This window comes from Hoplias malabaricus, chromosome 1 (assembly GCF_029633855.1).
Source record: "Hoplias malabaricus isolate fHopMal1 chromosome 1, fHopMal1.hap1, whole genome shotgun sequence".
In the NCBI taxonomy this organism is placed as follows: domain Eukaryota; kingdom Metazoa; phylum Chordata; class Actinopteri; order Characiformes; family Erythrinidae; genus Hoplias; species Hoplias malabaricus.
In genome coordinates, this window is record NC_089800.1 from 27,538,261 (window position 1) to 27,553,938 (window position 15,678).

Here is a 15,678-nt window from a genome sequence, read left to right on the forward strand (position 1 = left end):
GTAATAGCCTGTAATAACAAGACTGTGCTTATCCACTGGGCTCTCAACCTAATTTCAAGCAAGGCTGTAATTCTCTTGTGAATTATAGAATAATGGCTGTGGATTAAGGACTCTGGCCTTGTTGTAATGATGCTGTAATAATACCAGAAGATTTAACCCTATTAATGTGTTCTCTGTTATAGTGCTGTCGTGTCATTTGGCCAAAAAAACAGATATGTTGGAAATGCAGCTAAAAACCAGGTAAGGTCTGATGACCACAGGACCTGTGTTTACACTGCACTGGCTTTAGGTCACTGTAACTGGTGCTTCTATAAATAACGGTGACCTACCTTTCTCCACTTATGTGAGGCAATACCTGAGTGTATTTCTGTTCTGTTATCTCCTCCAGATTATTACCAACCCTGCCAGCACTCTGTATAATTTCAAGAAGCTCCATGGCAGACTGTTACAAGATCCAGTCGTTCAAGCAGAGAGGGCCAATCTACCATTTGATTTAGTGCCACTGGATGATGACAGAGTCGGTATTAAGGTAAATATTGGGGCGGGGGAGGCATGCCCACAGGTAGTCTCCCCTTAAACAGTTAGTCTTAGCTTAAAGTTTTCTCTAATAGAAGAGTCTTCAATAAATAGTATTGCACACATAATATCTTGTGCATAAGAAGTGGGAAATAGAGCAAAGTATGACATGATTTTTGAAGAAATTTTTATGATTTTCTGAAATTTTTTAACCCCATGTTTGAAAATTTGGGACAGATTTGTGAAATCATATTAAAATAGAATGAAGCCTTAATCGATTTTACCCAAAACAAAGATTATTGTGATGTTTTTTTTCATTATATAATGTGTTATAAGTATGAGCTCATTCCAAATGTTGATGCATGCAACATGTTCCACATTGTTATGGACTGATAACCCAAATGAAATAGCTTTGAAAGCCCTTGTAGTACATTTTTTTAACCTCATCCCTTTTTCTTAGAATTAAGTGGGTGCTATATATAAATTATTTCTGTACTCTGTACTATATCTCATTTATGAAAAACAACACAAACAGCTAAAGGTCCAGGGCTAATCTTCAGTAGGACAAATCTGAAGAATAATGTAAATGAGCTTTAAACAATTCAATGTTCCATATATGGACTGTATAAACTGGGGAGGGTACAGTCCACTTAGAAACCTTAACAATAAGTACATAGGTTTCATCAAACTGTCTTCATTATAAGCAAATGTGAGGAAAATATTTTTCTGTGACATGAGCCCTTTTCAAAAGGAGTACAATGATTTTAGGACTCTCCATTTCACAGTGCACTGCATTACTCTACATTCTCTAAAGCTAATTATGTGCTTTTGGCCTCGTAAACAGACAGCACTGTCAGGATTCCAACTTGCAATCTCCAGGCAATAAGACAAAACTTTACACAGCTGTACCCACCTGGGAGCTTTTTCTAAACTTCTTTTTAATTAATCGTGCAGATGGTCAGCTCTGGAAACACTGGCCATATCCAAAGTTGACTAAGCTTGGGATGACATAATTGTTTTCTTGGTAACAGTACTATATCAGCAAATTGATGTCCCCAGCTCAATAAGTCAGTTTTTCCAGTAGCAATATATATATATATATATATATATATATATATATATATATATATATATATATATATATATATATATATATATTAATATATATATTACCAAATATATATATATATATATATATATATTTGGTAATATATTACCAAAGAAGAGTAGGTTCTACATAGCGAACTGTGGCTTCATCCATGGGTGTGTTGAGGTTCAGTAACTCGAGCAACAGCTCAGAGCCTCAAACACAGCATTACCCACTGGAGCCAGACAGGGTCATTTACAACGTTTCCTATGAATAAATCATAGGAAAGAAAACAGGAACGCACTCCATTTGTGTGTGTTTCTGGGGCTGTGTTTGGCTCGGTGTTAGTTACGTTTCTCCACTGTTACCAAGCTTTTGTGTGTACAGTGCATGAAAATCATTAACTTTGTTATTCATGACTGAATCAGTTTATGCTCCCTAGAAAGGGCCATTTACATGGGGACAGTCATGGGTTTAGTACAGGATCTATGACACAAACAGGCCTAGGTGTCAGTATAACTGCTATGATTATCTTGTGCCATTTTAGACTTTAGCTCTTCCAATCTTCCATTAAAAATGTACTTTTTTTAAATTTCGGCATTCTTGAACAGGGGAGATCTGATTGGCTTTACTTTGTGCAAAATGCTACTTTCTGCACATTTCAAATTTAATTTCATCGTTCTGCTCTCTGTTGGGCATGTTTTTTTTCTGTACTCCAGTGCTTTTATAAAGAGAGGAAAATTATGCCTGACAAACTTCATTTCCCACTTACATGTTTTAAGAGCTACATAATTATGTTGTGTTTTTGAAATGCTTATTAGTTATTTAGAGGGACAGAGCATTTTTAAGCTGATTTTACTCTGCTTAAAGTCAGTAAAATGAGTTTTTTTTTCAGGCCTCATGACTTCTCATATTGCAAGCTTTGCGTGCTTTGCACACACACATATTTGGCCAAATCCTACACTGAAAGAAAAAGCATTTGATCTGTTACGACACTACATATAAAACACCGCCCTGTAGGCAGCTCCGTCTGGACATTCATTTATTCATTGTCTGTAACCGCTTTTCCAATTCAGGGTCACCGGGGGGCTGGTTCCTACCGAGAATCACTGAGCACAAGCTAGGAACACACCCCGGAGGGGCACCAGTTCTTCACAGGGTGAAGCTCACTCACACATTCACTCATATACTCACACCTATAGACATGTTTGAGTTGCCCAATCCACCTACCAATGTATGTTTTTGGAACTTAAGAGGAAACCGGACACAGGGAAAACACACCAAACTCCTCACAGAGCTGTGTGACTACACTGCCTGTTGAGCCTCCATCTGGACAGTTTACCATAAATTTACAGCTGAGAGTTTTAACATGCAATACACTTTGACTAACTCGCACACCTACCCCTGTTAAATTTATAACATTTATTCTTTCAATTTGACACAATGGCGGATAGAGCTTTAAAGTGGCCAGACGTGTAACTTGATTGTTAGTCCCATAAACAAGAACTCTGTTTGACTGTGAAACAAACATATAGCAGTTTGTCTCTTTTTGATATAGCAGCATGTATAAATGAGCTCAAAAGTGATTACAATCTGGACTGTCCTTTTCTCTCTGAGACCTATCTGGATACGCCTGCCACATTGGCAGAGGCATGTCCAGCCACACACCCAGAGAGGGAAGGGTGGAAGGGCAGCTGCATTCTATGAATACAGCCTGAAGGGCTAGGTTGTGATCTTAGACACATTTCATGCCTTTGAATATAACATACCTCTTTGAAATTTTCAGCCTTGTTTCCTTGCAGTCACAGTACATAAATCTCCTAACTTATGTTCTGTCTTGTATAACAGAGTTCTAAACCCCCCTTTTTGTAATTCACACAGGCAGTGTAGCTTCTATTTTAATTGGTGATATTAACACACATGTTTATACACTTGTAGATCCTAAATGCCAGTTTTAAGAATGGAAGTATTATATGGCTTTAAAAAATCAAGCTAATGTATACATGTATACACTCATTAACAATATGGTCTTAGCAGCATGGCCTCTGTCACTCTGCCTGGACACTGCTGTGCGTTTTTCAACAGTTTTGATCATTGCTTGCTCATTATTGTCAAAAACACTACACTACTCTTAATGACACCTACAAAGTACACGTACCCTCATGCAGTGTCAATTTAATTAAAGTTTTAGCCATACAAAAATTGCTCTTGACACAGTCATTCCTACTGAAACCAGGAAAACAGTTCTAAAAAGATTTTACAATGGAAAATATAGTGAAAGTATGGCAAAAAAATGAGACAGCAGAATATGTTTGAATTTGCTCACTCCACCCACTCATTTCCCCTACATATCTACAGTTTATCCAGGAATCATTAACAAACACACACACACACACACACACACACACATATATATATATATATATATATATATATATATATATATATATATATATATATATATATATATACATATACCAATTGGTTTGTCAAGTTCTAAGTCTTGGTTCTGTTTTGAATGGCCAATTCCCACAGTGATGTGCAAGCCTTAAAAAAACTACTCATCACTTAAAAGCATCCCTCAGTTGTTAAAATGCTGTATACATGCCTTCAACCATTTACCCATACTTATGGAATACTTATATTTACATTTTTATTAGATTTTTAAGTAGATCAGATTTTAGTTTACCTCATATCCACTAGACAGGCAGGATCCATCAAACCATTTCTGAATTAAGGCATTAAACATGTTGACTGATAATCACAGTATTTGATTACCTGAAGGACCTCAGTCATAAAATGAGCTCATCCTCTGTGTTTGCCATTAATCTGTGGAGCATGACTTTGCCTGTGAACTGGAAATAAGTATATATCTCTTGCCAATGAATTCCAACCTAAATATACTCGTTTTAATATTTAGTAAAACTGATTTAGATGTTCGATCCCATTTTTCTTATTCTCAAGTTACTTAATAGAGTATATAAAGTATTTATTTTAAGAAGTCCAACTATGAGGCATCAAATTTGCTGAGTTTGATATTGACAAGTTGCAAATATCTATGCCTGTGTGACGTTTAGCACTTGGCATCAATAATATTATAATTAATATTTATTAAGACCAGATGAATATATACCAATCATTTTTTAATATCAGAAAAACAAATACCTTTTATTTTTTGATGTGGGGATGAGATGTCAATCAATTCTTTAAACTGTAAACTATGAAGTATATAAATATATATATTTTTTGACGTGTTGATCTTGGTTTTAATAAACCATCATCTTACATCTGTCTAAAAATGAATGTGGCATTATTTTCATTCTGATCTTTGATTGTAAAGTAATAATTTACCAACCGCTGCGTTTTAATACTGTACCTTCACAACAAGTGAATGTAAATGAGCTCAGTTTTATTTGACTGTGGTACTGTGCTTAAGTTTTAAAGTAGTCTTGCCTGAAACATCCCTTATAACTTTAGGTGGAGTTATGTGAACCACATTACATGAACAGTGAACTCTTTTTTCAGCTTTGTTTCTATACACTGTACATAATGTAGAGTTTCTGTTTTGAAACTTTAATACAGTTTGCATGTTACACCAAAAACTTATATTAAGCAATTTAATTGAATAATAAATTAATTTAAAAAATATGCTTTTCCATTATATCGGGTCTTTAATAGAGTGCACATTGATTCCTTCATCCTCCAGTAACTGAGATCCATTGTAAATCCTTTAAAGCTGTGTAAGCTCGGATTGTTTGTTATTGGTTTGTAAGAGAGTGAATATGTTTAATGTTTAGGTTGTTTACCTGGAGATGGAGCAGCAGTTCAGTATTGAACAGATCACTGCCATGCTGCTGACTAAGATGAAAGAAGCAGCAGAGACCAATCTCCAGAAGAAAGTAGCTGAATGTGTCATCTCTGTAAGTTATCAGGAACATTCTCCTACAACTTTAACTGCTGACACTCGGATTTAATGTTTTTGGCTCAAATCATCGCAAAATAGACTTTTGCTTAGCTTGTTCGCTAGATATAAAGTGTCGTATGTAAATTTAAAGCTTATACATTTTAAAAATCTTATTATACACAATAAATATGTACAGTACTGTGCAGAAACTAGAGACCAGCCTATAGTTGTTTTAATGAACAAGAACTGAGCACAAGAAAAACAAATTGCTTAATTTTCAGTTAAAAAATAAAACATTTCACAGAAAGTTTCACAAAATATTTAACAACAGCTTCCATTGTTTTCAGGGGATCAAGAAATCTGAAGGGAAATTTTCCACACCCACAGTGTTTAGTATTGACACATTGGCGGCAATTTCATTTTCTCAGTATCCAAGTAATCTCAAACACATTCTGTGATATTGACATTGATCTTAGAACACCAGTAACTTGCTTAGCATACTTTCTAAAGGTTTTAAAACTATTATTTATTTATTGATTGATATGGGGAAATGGCTGACCTACCGGGTATTATATTGCTGTTAAGAGTCTTATTTTCTCCCTGGAAATATATTTTCCTCATTATTTCCTTTTTAATTTACCCTTCCCTGTGCACATGATTTTCTTATATCTAACCTTCTGAGAAATATCTCCAGAAAGGATGAATATTGTGATGTTTTGAGTAGAATACAGGATGACAGACTCTAATATTTGCACAGTACTCTGCATTTTGCATGTCTTCAAACTCAAGAGCCTTCACACTACTCCCATTGCTTCCCAAATAATAGTTCTCATCATTTAAATTTCCTCACATCAGACACACACTTAGAGTTGTGGTAAACACCAATCAGATGGTTTGTGTTTGTTTGTGCGTTCTTTCTTTTTTTTCCCCTTTTTTCCTTTGGCCATGCGAATGATTTTATCATGCATAGATCCCTTCATTCTTCACTGATTCAGAGAGGAGGTCTGTACTGTACGCTGCCAGGATTGCGGGCCTGAATTGCCTGAGGCTGATGAATGACACCACTGCAGGTATATTTATTACACTCATCCTGCAATTTGCCACATAAATCCCCCACTTTTAATGCTCACCTAATCATCATGAGTAGACACTAACATTCTTATGTCTTCCCAGTGGCGCTGAATTACGGCATATACAAGGAAGATCTGCCAGGACCTGATGAGAAGCCCAGGATTGTTTTCTTTGTTGACATGGGGCATTCGGCATTTCAGGTGTCTGCCTGCGCTTTCAGTAAAGGAAAGCTAAAGGTGAGCAACAGTTTGCTGGTTTGCCCCTATTGGCATTGTATGGTACTGGGGGAAATACTAGTACTCAGGATGAAACTGAACAAAATAAGTCATTCTGGCTAAAAGCATTCACCAAATGCCTTAAATGTAAATCAAATGCAATCTTTTTTTCCACTGACCTGAACTTGTCTAAAGGTTCTTTTCCCAAATTAGACCTAAATTACAACTAGATCATGGCAAAGAAAAACTACTGTGGCAACAGTGAGTCAGCGGTGATGTTGCATGTGTGCAAAAACATAGCTGTATAGTACCATATAGCAAAAATAATATAGGCCAATAGGTGATATGGAGGGGTTGTAATGGTATGAGATGTCATGGACTGTTGATTTTTTTCACTGATCTGTGTTATGATTGTATTATAAAAAAGATTTATGATCCAGTTAAGCACACAAACACAGTAGGCCCACACACAGGCCTATGATCTTCAAACTAGTGTAGCTTTGAATAAAGATCAAATCAACAGTTTTATTGTCTTTCTTTTCTGGTGTTTAATAAAATCAGCACAAAAAGAAATCCAGATGAGACCGAAAAAAAAATCCTGGACCTTGGCCAGAAAAGTCTATGCTCAAAACCATTTGGCTTTACAAAGGAAAAAGAGACAGAATTTTCATCCATAGGCTGCTACATCAGACAGGTCAGTGAACTTCTTTTCTTCCGCAGGTTCTCTCCACTGCTTTTGATCCCTATTTGGGCGGCAGGGACTTTGATCAGAGGCTCGTGGATTACTTCTGTGCGGAGTTCAAGTCCAAGTACAAGCTGGATGTGAAGTCCAGGGTTCGAGCTTTGTTGCGACTTCAACAGGAGTGTGAAAAGCTTAAGAAACTGATGAGCAGCAATTCCACAGATATCCCTCTCAACATTGAGTGCTTTATGGATGACAAGGATGTGTCGGGGAAGATAAACAGGTACTTGTCTTAGTTACCTCATCGGATGCATTTAAATACAAAGTTTTATTCTAAAATGTTTGTGGCAATTAAAAACCTAAGATGAGCTGTTTAACGTTGTGTAGATTTCAGATCAAATTCTGAAAACCTGAAGGTGGAATAGGAAAATGGAAAAACTCATATCATAGTGATAATGAGTTTTTAATTTATTTATTTATTTTAATTTGTATGATTACTATGTGCAGACTCTGGGTACAACACCCATTCTACACAACCACGAGACAGGAATGGACTAGGATACACCCAGATAAACAAAAAAACCTAAAGTACAAACTTCTGCATTTATTTTCACTACTAAATAACATTTTGGGTTTGTCATGAGCAAAATGACCTCTTCTGCCACCATGATTTTTTTTTATTGTACAGTGAATCCTCGTTTTTTCGCGGGAGATGCGTTCCAAGACCACCTGCGAAAAACGAATTTCCGCGAAGTAGAGGAAAGATATATTTTATTTATGTATTTAACGAGTATTTGGACTTTTAAAACCCTCCCTGTTACTGTTAACAACCCACCCTTTGCATTAAACAGTCATTCTATAATGTTTTTCAGCTTGAACTACATGTGATATCCTACCAGTTTCTTTAACAGAGTAATTCCTAAACTGTGATTTAGTGTAAGTAAATTTCACTTGGATGTGGACATGAACAATACATGTACTGTTCGTAAGAAATACTTGTAAATGATATATTTTGTCACCTACAGTCCTAGTCTAATACATGTAAATAATAAAAAAATATATTTTGTCTATTCATCTTTCAAGGTTTTCCTAGATTTCCTAGATCTTTCATGGTTTTCCCTCAATATCCGTGATATAGCAGCCATAAGCCCCCTTGAAAAAACCTGCGAAATAGTGAATCTGCGAAAGATGAACCGCGAAGTAGCGAGGGATTACTGTACCCTAATGGTTCATGTGTCAGCTCAGACAATCAAAGCTAGCACTGGTCACTTTTATTTCGATGTGAAAGACAGAAGCACACATTTGATGCTGTGTGAATAGGCCTTAATTGTAATCTTAATCATAATACACCTTCAGAGAAATATACCATGCACTCTATGTCAGAGGGTTTGTAGACACCCTGTCATGACTAGTGAATTTAGCTATCAAAAAAATCTGTTTATGAAGGTGTCTTTTTTTTGTTTTGGAATGAAAACCGTATATTGACAGGTATGTTTTTGAATCTTGTGAGTTGGCAAAGGCAGTGTCAGCATATAGGATTGCGTGTCCAATTTATTTGACTGACAGATATGTAGCTTCCAGACACAGCCTTTTCTGAGCTACAGGGGACTGTAACTCGAAAGCTTCTGCCAAAATCTAAAACATGGGCCTTACTTTGATACCGTAAAGACATACTCAGAATATGATGACATTAAGAGAGAGTATAAACTGTGCAGAGAAGGTGCACATGCTTTACATTACGCTAGTAAAATGTAAAGCTCTGTAGCAGGGCTGTTGAACACTGGTCCTGCAGAGCCACTCTACTGGAAAACAAATATTCCACTGATGAAGAGATTATTGGCTGATTAGTGCAGTAAAATATGTTAAAATGTAGAAGGCACCTGAGTGAGTTCAGCTGTTATTTAAGACTGGAGTTTAAATCCCCTGCTTAAGTGTAAGAACAAATAAATTCTAATATGAAAAATATATATATATTTAAAGTTTTATAGTAAATGGATAATGTGTATTTGAAATAAAAGTGTGCCATTTAATAATAATAATCCCTCCAAATATGAAAACTGAAGAACTGAAGCTGTGAAATAGATGAAGAGTGAACACATCAAATACAGAAAACATATTATATTGACTTATAGAGGCTTTTATGTCATGAGTTCTATACTTGTTTTCTGCTTTTTATCCTGATGCTGAAAAATTGATATCTTCTTCTTAGTTTTTATTTATGGAGGATGAAACGTGCCAAAACAATAAATGAATGAGCAACAGAATATCATACATTAATAAACAGCAGAAGAGCATAAATAAATAAATATGTGACTTAAAACCATAAGTACGTGTTTTATTTATTTTTGAATTTATTTATTTCTACATTTCTCCCTCCAGTATGTTAATGAGAACACTAAACATACACTGCTGAGCTCTCCTATGTCTGCAATTAACCCCGCTATTCGAGAATATTACAATTGTTCTGTTGTCCTTTGTCTAAACCAATTCGTATTAAAAATGAAGCACACAGAAAATCAACTGTGAACCTCCCCCATCACAGTAGGGCAAGAGTAATCAAACTCGCTGCTTTCTCTACAATTAAACAACAGCTCTTTGTTAGCATACTGGAGGATAAAATGTAGAATAAACAGGTTCATATATATAAGTAAAACTTGTATAATTTATTACAATTTTTAAATATTTATTCGTTCATTTTGTGGATTGAGAATGAAGCTACATTTGAAAAACAAATTTGATCTGCATACATTCTTTACCCCTTTCTTCTTGTTATTCAAAGGTCAGGGCCACCACAAAGCAGGTATTATTTGGGTGGTGGGTCATTCCCAGTGTTGGAGCCACACTGACATGGTGGTTGTGTGTTAGTGAGTGTTGTACTGGTACGATTGGATCAGACAAATCTGTGCAGATGGACCTAATTTAAATATGTAATTTTTCTTTAGATTGAAATGCACAGCTTCTCTTTATTTGCTGGATGTTAACATATCATCAAACAAAGTACAGAAAGGGATATCTTGATATTGTTGTGCATCTCTTGTCTTCTATAACTGGATAGAGTATGACACAGTTAAACCTGAGGAATCTGATTCCTAAAATAAATCCCCATACCTTTTCTGCATACAGGGCCAAGTTTGAAGAGTTGTGTGCTGACCTGATCGAGCGAGTGACTGTTCCTCTGGTGGCTGCTCTTGAGCAGGCTCAGGTGCAGCTGCATGACATCAGTGCTGTGGAGATTGTTGGAGGAGCCACTCGCATCCCTGCTGTGAAGGCCCAGATCAGCAAGTTCTTCAGAAGAGATGTGAGCACCACGCTCAATGCTGACGAAGCTGTGGCCAGAGGCTGTGCCTTACAGGTAAGGTCTCTCCACCATGTGGTAACATGCAGATGAGGTTCTGGAGCCCCTGAGCTTCTTATCAGAGACTCTGCAGTGTGAGGACTTCAGCTTTTGATCAAACGAAGACAGTGTCGTATTTAAATTCAAAATCAGTGTACCTTGATATGACAATTTATCTAGTGGTTAAAGTCTGTCAAAGAGATTCAGATGGGAGCGAACAATGTAGGAAGTGGCTTATGATGAACCTTGAAGCTTAAATGGAAACGTTTGCATTTGTGAGGTCAGTATTATCATAGAGTGTGTTGTTGAACAATAGAAGTTAGATAAAAGTTTGATGTAACATTCCATCTGGTAAGACAGACAGGTTTTAAGATCTGTAGAGGGAGCTCCAAAAAGCAAGTAGGAGTGAGGTTGTTGTTGTGTGGGAGCAGTAACATTTAAAGATGTATGTGGAAGCCAATGGAGGTTTTGCAAAACAGGTCTAATATGTCAAGGCAGTGGATATGAGTGATTAATGGCCATCTTCATTCCACAGTGTGCCATGCTCTCCCCTGCATTCAGAGTACGAGATTTCTCCATCACAGAAGTCATCCCATTCCCCATCTCTCTCTCCTGGAGCAGTGAAACAGATGAAGCCAGATCGTAAGGAACACCCCTGGCTCACAGCCGTAACACAGATGCATAGCATGCAATGAGAAGTCTTAACTGGAATGTTTTACACATCTGCTTATATGCAAAGCTTTTGCTCAGTGCTGTGCTCACAGTGTTTTGTAATTGCTCTCTCCTTCCAGTTGTCATGAGATATTTGGCAAAAATCACCCTTCTCCATCCTCCAAAGTTATCACATTCCACAGGAATAGACCCTTTGTTCTGGAAGCATTTTATTCAGATCCTGGATCTCTGCCGTTCCCTGAGGCCAAGATTGGTGAGAATCTCACAATTACATAAGAGGGGACAAAATGTTTCTTCTTTTTATGTAGCAGCTTGTGGTAGCTGTCCTTCAGATAATACTACAATAAATCTTGGGATTTGGTAAAAGTTTAATGGGTTAAAGTTTAACGTGTTGAATTAGGGGAAGAAAAAGCATGAGAAACTTTAGTTAACAAACCTCTATTTCAAAGACTGTTAAGACAGTATGTGAAATGCAAACTGAAAAGAAAGCAATATGTAAATCAGTTCTGACTTCTTTTTTTCTGTCTTTTACATAAGTTGATTTCATGAAACTGATGGCTCCAACAAATTCCACAGAGGGGCACTTTAAGACTAAAAGCATGCGTCTGAGATGTTTCTGACTTAATGGTTAGAGAATATTTTGACAAACTGTTGTCAGTAAACATAATTTGTTCAAATGCAAGACAGTATTTTTGTCTCAAGCCTAATTTTCTTTAAAGAAAATAAAATGAAGAGTGGAAATGTTTACAGTTGTCCGACAACACAGGAAAACAAGAATAATCCAGATTTTACCACCATAAAGGGCGTGTGTAAATTGTGTATCTGTGAACGCAGCATCCATGAATTTATATTTGAAGCATATCTGACCATAGCAGAACACGTTCAGAAGGTCAGAATATGACATGCACTATTTTAAGTTTAATACGGGTCAAAGCAATGCATTGCTTTCTGTCTTGATAAGCATTTCACATACCATCCCGACGTCTTTGGGGCAGACTTTTGTAGAAAATGAAATTAAAATGCAAATGAATATTTCAATGTGTCCTTGCTGGTACGTGGTGATATGCCCTTACTCTTCAGGTGAGTATACAGTGCAGAATGTCCAAGCCCACGACAGCACAGGGAAGTCAAAGGTGAAGGTCAAAGTCCAAGTAAATGCAAGCGGCATAATGAGTGTGACCTCAGCCTCAATGGTGATGAGAGTCAGTGAAGCAGATACCGAGGGAGAACTTGGAGAAAGACTCACTGAGGAGATCAGCACCCAGGACGGCTTGGACGATGCTGACGGACAGGTACATGTTATCAGATTTCACTATGGCATTTGAGTCTGATGCTTTGAACAAACTTCACAGTTAGTAAGATTCATCCTTTTAGTTCAGTCTTCAGTTGCTTGGTCACTTTGCCTTATGAAGGTGTTATAGGGTTCGTCCAACGTGCTGGTCAGGTGTGCACACACTTTTGTCCAACTATTATATATTAAATAGATTAAGTTAATAACATTAACTTAATAAAGGCTGGGAAATGCTTTTATGAGGGTGACAGTGGGCAAAATGTAGACTAAAGTTATATGCAAAAGTTTGTGTGTCCCTAGCAAAATTGTGTTGTTTTTTTTTTCTTTCTTTGATTTTCTAAGTAAACACAACTTTCACACTTTAACACACAATTATTTGTCATTAGCTGCAATAGGAAGATTACTGTATAAACCTGAAAAAAAATGTAAAACATTCCACATTTTTATGAAGTAACAATAAGTATTTTTCTCCACTGATGCTTCTACATATAAAAAAAATAAAAATAAAATCATTGTGGCCTGGATGTAGAAGGGATTCTATACTAAACTTGTTTTAAACTTGGCTGCTCCAAGGTGTGTACCCACACCTGTTAAGCATAAACTTAATGGTTCAGGGAGTAAAATAATTTGATACTTCATATAAAATAAGATATTATAACAACATTTATAATTTTGTGGTGGTAAAATTTGTATTCTAATGTATTCACACTTAGAAAATCAACAGAACACATCACTTTACAAGGGGTGTTCAAATTTTTACATATAACTGTACTTATACAAATGGATTGACCTGAAGAAAAAAGTAATGTGTATGTGTGTAGTGGAGTACAGACCAGATTTGGACAGATTGAAATGAAGAAATGAAAAGTTTTGAATTAAAACTTCTCCAGTCTGAATAGAACCTTTCCTCTGCGACCAAGTCACATTCCAGAGGACTGTCTGTGCCCGCGGGAGTGCAAAGCCCCACACACACGCACACTCATAAGCTAAGAGCATCAAAGAACCCTTTAAAGTAACACATGGCCCCAACAACCCCGTCTCTCTTTTAACTAACAGGAACTGTCGAGATAACTAACTTAAAGAGACAGGAACCTCAAACAAAGAAGAGAGCTTTTACGGCCCGTTTTTATGACAATGGCACCTAAATGTCTAATCCTTATCTCGAGCCCACTAAACAGGGCCAACAAATTTCAAACCAAAGTGACCTCGAGTGAACTCCCGTGAATCACCAGCCGAAGCACGGATCAACAGCGACACCAAATGGACACTGGCGAAACTACGCCTCGCTCTGAGTCGCTGGAAAACAATAGCGGAAAATAATCAAACTCTGATTATTTGTGTATTAAACCTATGTATTGATGTCACTTTCTGTACCCTCAGATGAATGCCTACCTCCTAATGAAATGTGTATATTGTGGACGGTTTTCTATCATGAAGAGAAATCCTACCTCTGAATAGGATTAAACGAACTAATATACTTTCCCAGCATAGCATCATAAATGGGACGTAAAGATGAAACCTTATGTAACTGTCTGATGTTAATAGTCCAATGTACTCATTGTTATATGTTGATAGCGGGTATAAGAATTTTGATATGAGAAATTCATATTCTTTATGTGAGAATCAATGATTCAAACTCCCTTCGACTCTCTCCCCCTAGCGAGAGTCACGTGAGACTGAATTTGTGTCCAATCAGAAAGAAGACTCCGCCCGTTAAGGCGTGACCGCGCCAGCCTTGAAAAGACCAAACAGCAAGACAGACAACCAGTTCGAAGTTTTGAAGAGTTGCGAGGACTCTACAGAAGTAACGAACCACGAAAGAAAGCGGAAAAGAGAGGACGTCGACGACAACAACCACGAGGAGATCCGAGAAACTTTGAAACAACAAAGAAACGCTCTCGTCTCCACGCCGACAACAAACAAAGAAAAACCTCTCAGACTTCAGAAAAAGCTTACGAGAGACGTCTCGAAATTAGCTAAGAGTATGAAGTTTTACTAATACGTCGAGTAATTTGAATATCTTTCTTTTCTTTTAATCGTGTTTATGTTTTATAACCCAATCTAAGTTTAATCTCACAACTGATCGAAGTAGGTGAACTTATTCGTGGCCAGAGTAAGGAAACACTGCCGATACACTAGAAGTCTTAGAATAAGTGAGTCTATTGAAGCGGTTTCAGTTCTGGAGCTGCCATAACTAGCGAACCGCTCGTCCAAAACGTCCATATTTTGGACTCTCCCACTCCGGACCGAAGGCCGAAGAGAGGATCCTGCCGCCTGCGTCATCACACTCCGGGTACGCCCGAGACAACTCAATCAACGAAGAAAGACCTCCACGCTAAACCAGCCTGGATACTTCGGCGGTAAGAACCGCGAGACTAAGTGAGACGCCTCCATTCCCAGGACTTCAAAGAGCCTCTGCATCCAAACGAGTGGTGAAAATCGACGAAAAAGTAAGCTAAACTTATGCATTTCCAGAGCTGAAACCGAATTAAGTTCTTGATAAATTTTGTATTAATTAAACCTTAGCTAGTAACTTCAGTCACAAATTAAAAACGCCTAGCTCACCTTTAAGCTTGAATCAGTTCCCCCTGCCGGACACAGTGAGATTACAAGGTTGTGCTATGTTAATTAAATACTTCTCTTTATTAATAAAACTCTCATTATTTGAAATCACAGTGTGTGCAGTTTGTTCATTAGAATTTCTGAAAATCCTGAAGAACTCATTTAGCATGATTATTATTCATTCTCAAACTAATTATTAATGTTTTAATTGCTTAAGCCAATTATAAATCTTAATTAATTTCATCAAGTCAAATATCAGAGATTGGAGGAGTTTGAATAAGGTCAAGGCTATAAAACAAATTATAAAATTATATGTATATGTATTTGTGGTGTACCTTACTACA

The 15,678-nt window shown here is 36.9% G+C and overlaps 2 protein-coding genes across 2 annotated transcripts in view; one reads left to right on the forward strand and one right to left on the reverse strand.

The window, feature by feature from the left end:
- Positions 1 to 15,678, forward strand: part of hsph1 (heat shock 105/110 protein 1) — a 36,624-nt gene that overhangs the window by 2,070 nt on the left and 18,876 nt on the right. Inside the window, exons 2-11 of the mRNA XM_066661118.1 lie at positions 183 to 240; positions 389 to 529; positions 5,401 to 5,523; positions 6,478 to 6,577; positions 6,681 to 6,814; positions 7,514 to 7,758; positions 10,599 to 10,827; positions 11,345 to 11,451; positions 11,601 to 11,734; positions 12,562 to 12,773. Coding sequence (XP_066517215.1) covers positions 183 to 240; positions 389 to 529; positions 5,401 to 5,523; positions 6,478 to 6,577; positions 6,681 to 6,814; positions 7,514 to 7,758; positions 10,599 to 10,827; positions 11,345 to 11,451; positions 11,601 to 11,734; positions 12,562 to 12,773 — 1,483 coding nt within the window. The remainder of the gene's footprint in view (positions 1 to 182; positions 241 to 388; positions 530 to 5,400; positions 5,524 to 6,477; positions 6,578 to 6,680; positions 6,815 to 7,513; positions 7,759 to 10,598; positions 10,828 to 11,344; positions 11,452 to 11,600; positions 11,735 to 12,561; positions 12,774 to 15,678) is intronic.
- wdr95 (WD40 repeat domain 95) overlaps positions 10,804 to 15,678 on the reverse strand; it is a 54,195-nt gene continuing 49,320 nt past the window's right edge. The window contains exon 30 of the mRNA XM_066661105.1: positions 10,804 to 10,917. Within this exon, the coding sequence (XP_066517202.1) occupies positions 10,914 to 10,917 (4 nt within the window). The 3' untranslated portion in view covers positions 10,804 to 10,913. The remainder of the gene's footprint in view (positions 10,918 to 15,678) is intronic.